Consider the following 12391-nt stretch of genomic DNA (forward strand, 5'->3'; position numbering starts at 1 on the left):
TTAACTGGTATTTTGATTGTTTTTAATACCTTGTCAACTAATCAAACCATGTGGCATCATGATAGATATAAGAGCCCATCATGGCGAACTTTAATTTGATGACAATAATCGCAGAGTATGTCCCTGTCGTAGTGTACACAAACACCTTAGGACCTGTCATTTATCGTTCAATCAGGGTATAAAATAGTCTACAAATGATGTTTCTGTAGTTTCCTAGCAATGAAATAATACTTACTGGAACGGTGATGAAAGGATTATAATGGTAATGATCATCCCTTTACAACATCTATCTACGCTTCGTGCATACACTGTATCATCATGTTGTAGATGTAACCATGGACACCAATTGCGCAGACTTCTTCATGTTATTTTCAGAAATCACAGTTTAGAAGTTGTATGCACCAACTCAGTAAAGATCCGTATTATTTTAATCTAATTGATGAATTGAACAATATCTTCCTTGATGATATTTATTTGGTAAAATAATCAAGAACTTCAAATATACTGCCAACACCTACCACATGTAATTTCCCCAACAGTTATCTTATATGAAAAGGCAATAGAAATATACCACTGTTCAAAATTAATAAATCGATTGAGAGAAACATATCCGAGTTACATACTAAAACCGAAGGAAACACAACAACTATTAGAGGAAAACAACGAAACTACAGAAACACTGAAATGCAACGAAAAAACAAACGACAATGCGACATACACAGAAACGAACAATTAGATAACAACTGACATTTTCCCTAACAAGAGCCCTTTCCTAGATCCAGATATTTTAGTTTCGCACGACAAAACTGAAATGGCGATAAAAAGTAGGTATTTGTGTTCCCTGTTGTAATTTTCCTTTTGTGACGTTGATGTTCCGTTTTCACAATGTTACGTTGATTATATATCCCAACTCGTTCGCTAAAACTTTGTCTGTAGATTCTAATATGCGTAATCTGTGTATCGATAATCTTAAGTTATTCATATATCCCAACTTGTTTGTTACACCCTTGTCTGCAGTTTCCAATGATCGCATTCTGTGTATCGATAAACTTAAGTTATTCATATATCACAACTCGTTCGTTACACCCTTGTCTGCAGTTTCCAATGAGCGTTATCAGTGTATAGATAATCTTGAGATATTCATATATCTTAACTCTTTTGTTACACTCTTGTCTGCAGTTTCCAATGAGTATAATTTGTGTATCGATAACCTTGAGTTATTCATATATCCCAACTTGTTTGTTAAACCCATGTCTGTAGTTTCCAATGAGCGTAATCTGTGTATCGATAACCTAAAGTTATTCATATATCCCAACTTGTTTGTTACACCCTTGTCTGTAGTTTCCAATAACCATTATTTATGTATCGATAACCTTAAGTTATTCGTATATCCCAATTCGTCGTTACACCCTTGTCTGTAGTTTCCAATGAAAGTAATTTGTGTATCATGGTTACGTTATCAAGCCAGACAGTTAAATAGACTCCAAAAAGAAAAGTTAAAATGTCTGTGGTACATGAACAAAATATACAGATAAAATTATAAAAATTTAAAAATGACTTTATAAAATTGTATTGCTCAAAGAATATAAACACGATAAACGAAAACTATAGTATGACAATGATATTCACATTAAATAGAACAGATGAACTATAGGAAATCAGCTGTTTTCCTGCACTTTCAATGTTGCTTTTACACTGAATTTATTTCATGTAAACTGATCGATAAATAATCTTGGATATATATTTATATTCATTTTGTTGTTATGTTGTGCTAAATATAACATTACAGTCCAAAGTAAAAGGAGAGTTAGACACCGAAAAATATGTCTAACCTCCTTACATTATACATGTATCCATCCCAAGTGTCGAGCACGTCTTTGTTTTCTGTGTATCATATATGGGGTTTTTTTTTCGTCAACTGTTTTATCGTTTTTTCTTTGTTCTTGTGTGTGCCGTTTGTTACTATATTTCAGTATTGTCCTTCGGTTTTGTTTGTACTTACTAGTAAATCAGGCAATTGGCTTCCTCATGGTTCAACAATTTTGTATGTTAAGTTGAGCCCTTGATAGCATGCTATGTCATATCTCCTTATTCAATACTATATTATATAAAAATTCGTAGCTGTGGTTTGATTGTCAATGAGACAAGAGACGGGAGAAATATACCAGAGGTACATTTAAACTCTTAAATCGTACAAAAACTGACAGCGCCATGGCTGAAAAAGTAAAAGGCAGAAAATATTGCACAAAATAACACATAGAAAAATAAATACTAAGCAACACTAACCCCACCAAAAACCTCAGGGGTAATCTCAGGTGCTCCGCAAGGGTGAGCAAATCCAGCCCCATATATAACACCTGTCGAGTTGTTCATGTTAAACTCTGCACCACATGAGATAGAAGAAGTTAGGGTCACCGTACTGATTTATGTACAGAACAATGAACGAAAAAAATTCTGATTTATTATGACTATAGCGACAAACTACAACCGGTCTTGTCTAAGGACAGGTACATAAACAATGTGGCGGGGTTAAACGTTTTTGTTGGTGGCAATCACTCCTTTAACCAGATGGGAAAATTGTCTAACTGATGAGGAATATTTGATTGTGTTGATTTGTTTGCCAAATTAATGTTAACAAGTTGGTTCAACATTTTTTTAAATGTCTTTTTTAATTTTCAATTTAATATCTTGATATTTTCTTTTTGTTTTGCCGTCTTATTTTTGCAAATTCATGTAAAGGAAACGCGCGTCTGTCATACATATTTTAAACTTGATATTTTCAATGAGTTAATTTATTGATATACAAAACAACGCAGTTTCTTTAAAGACACACTCAATGTATGAATTCTTCTTTCTTCTCGACTTCCCCATTTCCATTCTCAATTTTATTCTTGAATAAAACATATTAGATATACCCAGCAGGCACTCAACGTTGAATAAACGTTGAAATGAGGTTGAAATGTGATCAACGTATATTCAACGTTGAAACAACGTAACATTTTCAACGTTGAGAAATAAACAAAGATTCAACGTTGAATTAACGTTGACCATTTCAACGTTGAAATTCGAACGTTGATCCAACATTGAATCAACATTAACTTATTTACTCATCAGGTAGGCCTATATAAAAAAAAAAGCATTATCAAATGGTAATACATGCATAACCGTAGTAGTATACACTTATAAAGAAAAGAATGAAATAGAATTTTTGTTTTCACATTGATAAAACAGTATAGTACCAACTATTGATCACTATTTCTACTTGAGTTGTGTCACGTTATGAGAAAAAAAGGGGGGCAAGTTGTTTGATACTGAATTTCTAGGGAATAATAAATATAAGTTATTTATTTTATTTCACATAATGTTAATTAGAACATAGGGATAATATGTAAAGAAATTTGAAATAGCAAGTTGATTATCAACAATGATCGCGATTTCTTTCATTCATATTTTCGCGGGATTTGAACAGGAAAGTGGATTGCCCATGCGCATTATTTAAACACGCACCTTTCCTGTATTTCAAAGAGAATAACAAAGGTCGAGGTTGCAGAGTCTTTAAAATCATCAAAGGTAGGTTTTTTTGTCTGTATAACTTTATTCAAAGATTAATCCGTTGTTTATTCTAATTTTGTTAACCTTACATACAAAAAAATGTACCATATATTATATTACATGTATGTTTGTCTTTATATCTGAACTATTCTAGTAAAGCTATTTTTTCATGTTAATGGACTAGGACAGTCATCAATAAAAAAAAAAAACATCATAGGTAAAGTGTTTTCATTGTTATAGTTAAACCCGAAGTCTTACAAAACTCAGGTTGGAGCTTATTCATAAAGAAAAAACTAACAATAGTAAACATTAATGTATATATTTTTTATTAATGAAACCTTATTACAATATGTGCTTTGTTGTTATGGTTTTATTTATTTACAATGCTTCTAGGAACAAAATGAAAGAGGCTCAAATTTAAGATATCTTTTCACGACATACAATTTATATCTATTATAATCTGATTTTTTCCAGAGGTTAAATATACTGGAAAGGTATAAAGATGTCATTGGGAAATACACATCTGATAAAGACCCCTCCTGCTTAAAGTCTACCGCAGAAAGATCTCGAAGTGGTGGAAGAATGATGACATGCAATAAGGACAAACAGAGACAAAGATAACAAATGAATTTATAAAATAAATATTGTATTAAAAGAAATATGATTGTATTACTGTGAAAGTACTTTAATTCGTGGATATCAATTTTCGTGGTTTGAGTAATATTAACATGTTCGTGGGTTTTTGAATTCGTGGATTTTAGTTTTCCAATATAAAAAAAAAATGAAAAATTAAAGCCTTTAGAAACGTAGGTTACAAATAGTCTTGATTGAAGGAAATTGCAAAGTAAACATTGACCGTGTAAATCGTAGTGATAACACTAATTAACCTATGATAAAGTGATCAACAGATTAAAGACCATCAAAGGTGTTGATTAGGCCATAAACATGTCACCTAAAGAAAACAGTAACATAAATAAATGGTTTAAACGTATCTTGAATTGTCAAATAATCAAGCCCAGCATGAAATTATTATTTCCCACATGTAGGAGAACTATGAGGATATAAAGTGAACACTTTATCATACCAGCATATCAATACCGAAAATCTGACTTTCGTCGATCAACAATATTTTTTATGAGAATAAAAAGATCAAAAGTTGTACGGTTTAGGTTATTAAAGATTAAATTGGTATAATTCTGCATGCGGTTGTAGTTCTGTGACTGCTATTAATGTATTCTCAGATTTGGCGTTATTCAATATATTCTCTAGATCATATCAGTGATCAAACCTACCGATGAGGATCTTTCCATGTCTTGATTTGGACAATTGTTGTTTTATTTCGTTGGACACTTAAATTCTTGGATAAAGTCATCCACGAAAACCACGAAAATTGGTACCCCACGAATAAAAGTACTTTCACAGTACTTAATTTGATATGGTTCCTTGAATATGTATTCATTTAATGGTTTATACCAATTATTGGTGTGAGGGTAATATTTATATTTATATATAAATAACATATTTGTATATATAATCAAGGACCTTTGGTTTTTGTGGAGATATGTCTGTCCGTGAGTGGTTAGCAGTCATGCAGCGTCTTCTTATTGTAATAAGTATTGCGATCATTATGAACACAAGTTGGATCTTATTATGTCTTCATGCTTCTTGGGATATACTTCTTTTAAGAAGGGCTTAACATTTGTTGGTCGTTAAATAAAATAGTTATCAAAGGTACCAGGATTATAGTGTTGTACGCCAGACGCGCGTTTCGTCTACATAAGACTCATCAGCGACGCTCATATCAAAATATTTATAAAGCCAAACGAGTACAAAGTTGAAGAGCATTGAGGATCCAAAATTCCAAAAAGTAGTAAAAAAAACTACTTTCAACCTGTGCGAATTCTTTAGAACTATAATTATTCAGCATCTTCTTTCCTTTCTGTTTGGAGATCCTTTCTGTGCTGTCGGGGATGTTGTTTCAGTAACAGTTGATGTATTTATTTAGATGTTTCCCATTTAGCTTATCTATTTGGTTTATATGTGTCTTGGTGAGAGAAAAACACATTAAAAAAGTGTACACTCAGGCTGCCTACCATCTAACAACAGCAAAAGTTTGGAGAGCAGGTAAAAATGTGTATGTAGCTTAAGAATAAACTACTATTCAACCTTGAATCAACGTTGAATGGATGTTGAAACTTCAACGTTGAAATCTCAACGTTAATTCAAATTTTCAAAATCAAACATAAATTTGACATTGTTTTTAAACGTTGAGAAACAACCTTGTTTCAACGTTGAATCAACGTTGAGTGCCTGCTGGGTATAAGTTAAAGTAAACCATTTCACTATAATTTTGCTTACAGCTAAAACTTAATTTTATTTTGCAATTGAATTAATTACTTGACATGTTGAACACAAGCGTAACAAATACTCTACTAAGGATAAAATATAAGATTAAATGCATACGGACACTTATGAGACCGAAATATTGTCTTGCAAGACAACCATATACTATTGATGTTTATGGTTTTAATATAAAAAAATAAAAAAATATTGATGCTTCTATTAACGAATCATTATTTAAGTATTTTGTTATTGTCAATGTTTAAAATAACCTCAAATTCTACCTTCTTTTTCGTCTTACTCGTATCTAATTCCCATTTAAGCAGTATAATCAGATTTAAACAATACAATAAAAACTATATAAAAGGACTAGTACGTAACTGTCGCGTATTCAGGTTGATCTCTTTCTCAATTCAATTCAACGGGCCAGGTTCTGTTATCAATACGAACAATCCTGCAAAAGACGATAATACCAATTTATTATAAATTAGCTTGCAATTTATTAAATATAAGATTCTGGTTTCAGAACACTTCGCTTTGTCAAAATGACTTTAAAACGTATCATTAGATCGAAAGAAGAAATATGTCAACACAGGCATCCATTGACGTACAAGAATATGACAGACGACAAAAAAGGACGACAGCCAAACAGATAAAAAAATTAAAAGGAGTCTCAGCCATTTGGACAAATACTGTGTATTCAGTATTCACAGTATCCCATCTTTTCAGGTTTTTTTTTATTTGGTTGTCTATATCTTAACTCTTAGTTATCGATTTTGCCTTGTAATTGTTTGATCTCGAGGTCTGTTGGGCAATTATTTGTAGACTAAACATGACTGTATTCCAAATATTAACATTTTAAAGTTGTGTGTGTTGAAATTTAATGAAAAAATAAGATACTTTCGAGAACAATGTTTGAAACGTTTGAGATCTTCTGACAGTTTGGTCAACTTATGAAACAAAACAAATAAAGATACCGAAATTCAAAGCTGAAATACTGACAAAACTAAACGCTACAAATAAACGGAACAAGTGAAAACAACTGCCATATTCCTAACTTTGTGCAAGTAATTTCCGCAGAAATTGTAGATTTAGCCTGGTTTTATATCTAGCTTAACCTCCTTCTTGTATGACAGTTGTTTATAGTTCGCAAGCTAGTAACATGTGTTTGTTTTTGTTTTATCAAAGTAATAGCCTTCATTACAATTTGATGAAAAAATACCTTTCACATAAGAAGGGGTAAGGAATTCTACATCCTTCGTCTAACCATCTCCATATAGGAGAATATATCAGACAATCCGCTACCCTCACATCAGACGAAAGACCATCGGGTTCTTTATTATATTGATTATGTCCCCAATCAAAATAAGTTATTTTTCTCGATGGTTTATCCCATTTCCAGTCCTTTTTTGTCACCAAATCTGATCCTCCTAACCATGTTGCAGTCATACCTGAAATTAATATTACCAGTTTCCAATACATAGCAAAGTTATTCATAAAGTGTAAAATTGTATTATCATTTTATACAATAATGAGTAAAATAACATGAGATTTTGTTGGTTTTTTTATTGTTAATAATTTTGATATCAAAGTTCTGTTTTGAACTTACCTTCTTGGTATAGGGTTTAGTCTTTGTGAAAGGCCGTACATAAGATGACATTGATAGGACCATTCTAAATAAACTTTTTTCATAAGCTAGGCATTAAAACGTAAATTTAATCAGCATAACAATCAGGTATTATTAAGAAGATGATTTTTATCCGATTTGTATTATTCTAATATTAAAAAAACCGACTGAATTTGTCAATATAACTTACCGATTCTCTAGAATATAAACCGACAAAAATCAGACAGTAAACTGAAGTAATTAGTAGACACAACGTATCGATTCTCCAAATTGCAAACCGATATCGACCAGACAGTAAACCGAAGTAATTTGTCGATACAACCTACCGATTCTCCCAATTGCAAACCGACATCGATCAGACAGTAACTGAAGTAATTTACTGATACAACCTACCGATTCCCCCGAAAGTAACCGACATCGATCAGACAGTAACCCAAGTAATTTGTCAATACAGCCTACCGGTTCCCCCAAAAGTAACCGACAAAAATCAGACAGTTAACCGAAATAATTTGTGGACACAAGGTACCGAATCTCCCAATTGCAAACCGACATCGACCAGATGGTAAAACAAAATAGTTTGTCAATATAACGTACCGATTATTCCGAATTTAAACCTACAAAGATCAGGCAGTTAACCGAAGTAATTTGTCGATATAACATACCGATTCTCCTAAAAAACCCCAGATCAGACAGTCAACCGGAGTAATACATTTTAATGTTGACCAAAATATAGATTTTACCGTTATGTAATAAAATCGCAGTATATGGGCAGCAGTGCTGCTGTGGAAGCTTCAGACCCAATTTTATAATAATTATTTTTTTTAAAACATATAAAAAAAAATGTGTAATGGAATATTGAAAAAAGATATGCTTTCAGTATGCTTTATGCAAATAAAGGCGGAAATGGTTTCACTAAACTTCTTTGTGCTACAGTTAAAACTTTAAAAGAAATGACATTTGCATTAGCATTCCGGTGTAAAATCTGACATATTTCAGCAATGAACTTAACCGATTGTGTACTGCTTTTTATAATCCTAGATTGTAATCGAAAAAGGTTGATTTACCTGAATTTCCATTAGCAGCTTTGCTTTAAATCAATGAGTAATCTATACTGATAACAGAAAAAAAAGTTGTATGCTTGCAAGTACGTCTTCTGTCTACATAATATAATAAAAGAAGATGTGGTATGATTGCCAATGAGACAACTCTCTACAAGAGACCAAAATGTCACAGAAATTAACAACTATAGGTCACCGTATATAGACTGTTTGTCAGCGTTTCGATGGGTTGATTATTGTAATTTGTATCTCAATATAATGCATTCCATAAAACAACAGTACTATTGTCATCCAAAACATCATTTCGTTATTATAATGTTAAAGTTACTTACGAGAAGTGACATATTTCAAAAAATCATTTTCATTTGCGCTACTTATAGTGGCGAGTCTCATACCGAATTTATTACAGTATGCCTAAAATCAAAGAAAACATCTTTTTATTATGAATGTATCCTTTATCAAAATATATTATTTACCGGGTTTGTAATAACAATAGCAACACGATAGGTGCTACATGTGAAGCATGATCTGCTTACCTTTCCGGGGCACTTGAGATCATCCCTATTTGTTTTATTGGGGTTCGTCTTTAGTTTTCTATCATTTGTCTGTTTGCCTTTTTATTTTTTTAGCCATTTCGTTGTCAATTAAATTTCTGATCTATGAATTTGAATGTCCCTCTGATGTCTTTCGTCCCCCTTTTAGAATCAATATTTAAATAAATGCTACTCTTGTTATTTATGTATATTTTGTCCAGAGCTAAATATGCCAAGTTTCATGTACTGTTGATGACGATGCTTTATAAATTCTCCGATTAAATATGGCTAAATGTATAAAAATGTATAAAAATTTTACATTTCTTGAGCGGTGTGAGAAAAAATATTTCTCCTCACTAGTGAAATATCTGTTCTCGGCAAATGATAAGCCAAATTTGATTTTGACTTCGAAATTTCATGTTTTCTTCTGAATTTTCCTGTTGTGATGTCATGAAAAAAGGCGACCATGCCTGATGACGTCGCATATAAAGAACACAACTTTCTGAAAATCTTGGAAAACTTAGGAAAAAATCATTAAAGAAACAGATTCCGACACTATAACTTATGTATTACGATATTTCTCCACTCTCAACAGTTAAATTTTAATTATTTAAAAAGCTCGGCAAGCCTCGCGCTTTAAATAATAAAATTTAACTGTCTCGAGTGGAGCAATATCGTAACACACTTGTTGCAGTGTAGGAATCTATATATTCTTACTCTGCAGGTAAATATTGTTAGGTTTCTTTCTACAAAACAGTATTTTGAGAGACTTTGTCCAATTTACTATCAATTGTAATGATATCTTTTGTTGATGTCTTCGTTAGATTGATATATACACTTGTTGGAATGTTTTTTAACAGTTGTGTAAAATGTTTGTTGTTTATGTTTATACAGTTAGGGTACTAGATTCCAATTTTTATCACAATAGCCTATTGCGTATATATATCTATAGGCTATGCATACACTTTTACTATGGCATTTACGTACTTGTGCATCCAACCAAGGTAAGGCATCCGCGATGGAAAAAAAGACTTTGTTGTTGTATGCTTTACCTGAAATAAAGATTTACATTATATGAGTACCACAATGTCTAGAAATCATTCATGTGATAACAATTGATTATTTTACAGATATTTATTAAAATATTTAAGGACTGACTTTAATATTTTTTCTGTCTATGAAGACATTACATCAAAAATGTGGTACACAGTGAATAACCGGCGTAGCTGAACATCCTAATTGCTTTGAATAACATTGAGGTTATTTGGATCTAGTGCATAGTAACTAGGCACCGTTTAATTATCTAATCTAGAACCTTTTTTAAACTAAAAAAGTGTCTGCTGTTCGCACGGATAATTATGTCCAATCTTTTCCATTGCCAAATAATTGATAGGATAAATGAGTCACTACTTATCTAAAGTGTACAAAAAGGTAACATAATATCTGCACTAGTTATTCCTTTAAGGAATGATTGTAATATTTTTTCTGTCTATGAAGAAATAACATTAAAAAAAATTTATGTTATTTCGAATAGACAGAAAAAATATTACAGTCATTTCTTATAATTTAATTCTTAATTCCATTTTAAACCGTAGAAAACCATAACGTTGATGACGTCACGGTCACATGACTAAATTATATCTATGGGCTGATAAGAAAATAACGTCAACCATTCAGAAGACGTGTTACATCCAAAATTAAATTATTAAAGGATAACGTGTGGTTGTTCTTTGCAATGATGGTAGAATAAATTCCCAATTTAGCTTAAGTAGTATGTTTATTTATTAGGTTGTATTTTTGCTTTTTATATTACGATAGTTGATTTAGCCCTGATATTGATTTCTGTTGTCCCTTTCGGTATAATAAAACACTTACTGACTGGATATTTAACTATTTTATACTTATTGACTGGATATTCGTGGAATAGTAAGTTTATTGTCCCATCGATACAACAATTGTCATCGGCTACGCCTCAGGGCAATAGTTGCATCTCGTGAACAATCAATTTACTATTCCATTCATACCCAGTCAATAAGTACACTTAGTAAAATGTTACCGGTGCGGCTTTTATATTTTACATCATTACTAATTGTGACTTGAATGCGTTTTGGTAATCGGTGAATGAAATATGCCCATTTAACATAAAATAAATATCTGGTACATTGATATTCGAGAAAAGCATGACTTCTGTTTTATCTGTATTAATGACATGAGCCATATTTTTTACAATTCATTTAGGTTTATCTCATCGATGCGTCTTTTGTCGACGAAACAAGAGTCTGGTATTAAAAAGATAGATTATGATTGTCAATTATACAACTCGAGACCAAATGACATAAAAAATATGATATATCCTTGTATCTTTATTGATTTTTTTACATACCTTTTCTTAGTAACAACCAGCCGATTGCTGTTTGAGTTGCTGCATGGCACTTGTCCAATGTTCCAAGAATGCATTCCTTTGTTTTGTCCCTATAATTAGCAAAACAACAGTCAGTGTCTTTCAGACAAAGAGCAGAACATGCTAATTTGGATCCCACTATAGTAGCTTGATTATTAATAGAAATTCCCTTGTCTCTCTCAGTAATAAAACCATCAACATTTGCAGACATAACCAATAGGAAGTTGTCCCAAAAAGTAAAAACCAAAATTGGTAATAGTATTTTAATCATTTTCTTCTTCTAAAATAAGTCTGATATCAATGCATTTGTTTTTATTTCCATGTGGTTCCAAAAAAAAACTCTGAATAAGTTGTGAAAGTTGTTAAACTCTCATAACCGAACTGTTACAGAGCAACAACAATTTATTAAATGGAATGGTGCCTTTCACAATTTATTGAATTCGATGTACATTAATATATTAATATCAGGAATTTGCCGATATCCGGAATCAACGCAATATTGAAAGAACTCAATATCTACCACTTAATTAACTCTCCAAAAGAAACCAAAATCGCAATACAACTGGATATTCTAAGTGGGAAAGTTAAACAAATAAAAGTAACAAACAAACATGAATATAAAAACGACCTAACGATACACCCGTGGATTATTAACTTTACAGATATATTTAAGGTGTAATACCACCAAATCATGGTACGTCACATCCGGTTGGATACAAAAATAGGTCGAAAAAAATATTCCCTTGAATTTGACAGTTGTAGGTAATTAATCTTACATTTTATTGCAGTAAAACATTTCTGTGGCATAAGCATATGTCTAGGGAATTTCAAAGCATTATTATTTTTTTTATTTGGGATTTCTATAGCATATTTTGTAAAC

General features: G+C 31.7%; 1 protein-coding gene across 1 annotated transcript; it reads right to left on the reverse strand.

Annotated features, from left to right (window-relative positions):
* Positions 1-6212: 6212 nt before the first annotated feature.
* Positions 6213-11878, reverse strand: LOC139511991 (C-type lectin BML-2-like). The gene is made up of 5 exons (XM_071299275.1): positions 11494-11878; positions 10098-10162; positions 8910-8991; positions 7115-7343; positions 6213-6346 (listed from the first exon to the last, which is right to left on the reverse strand). The coding sequence occupies exons 1-5, from the start codon at positions 11780-11782 to the stop codon at positions 6301-6303; spliced, it is 711 nt and encodes a 236-aa protein (XP_071155376.1). The 5' UTR covers positions 11783-11878; the 3' UTR covers positions 6213-6300.
* Positions 11879-12391: the final 513 nt, after the last annotated feature.

This window comes from Mytilus edulis, chromosome 2 (assembly GCF_963676685.1).
Source record: "Mytilus edulis chromosome 2, xbMytEdul2.2, whole genome shotgun sequence".
Lineage (NCBI taxonomy): Eukaryota > Metazoa > Mollusca > Bivalvia > Mytilida > Mytilidae > Mytilus > Mytilus edulis.

Coding starts and splice junctions, on each gene's coding strand:
- LOC139511991 (XM_071299275.1), bottom strand. CDS start 11,782: ATGATTAAAATACTATTACCAATTTTGGTTTTTACTTTTTGGGACAAC. Junction 8,992..10,097: donor TACCTTGGTTGGATGCACAA/GTACGTAAATGC, acceptor CTTTGATTTTAG/GCATACTGTAATAAATTCGG. Junction 6,347..7,114: donor TACCCCTTCTTATGTGAAAG/GTATTTTTTCAT, acceptor CGTCTTTTGCAG/GATTGTTCGTATTGATAACA.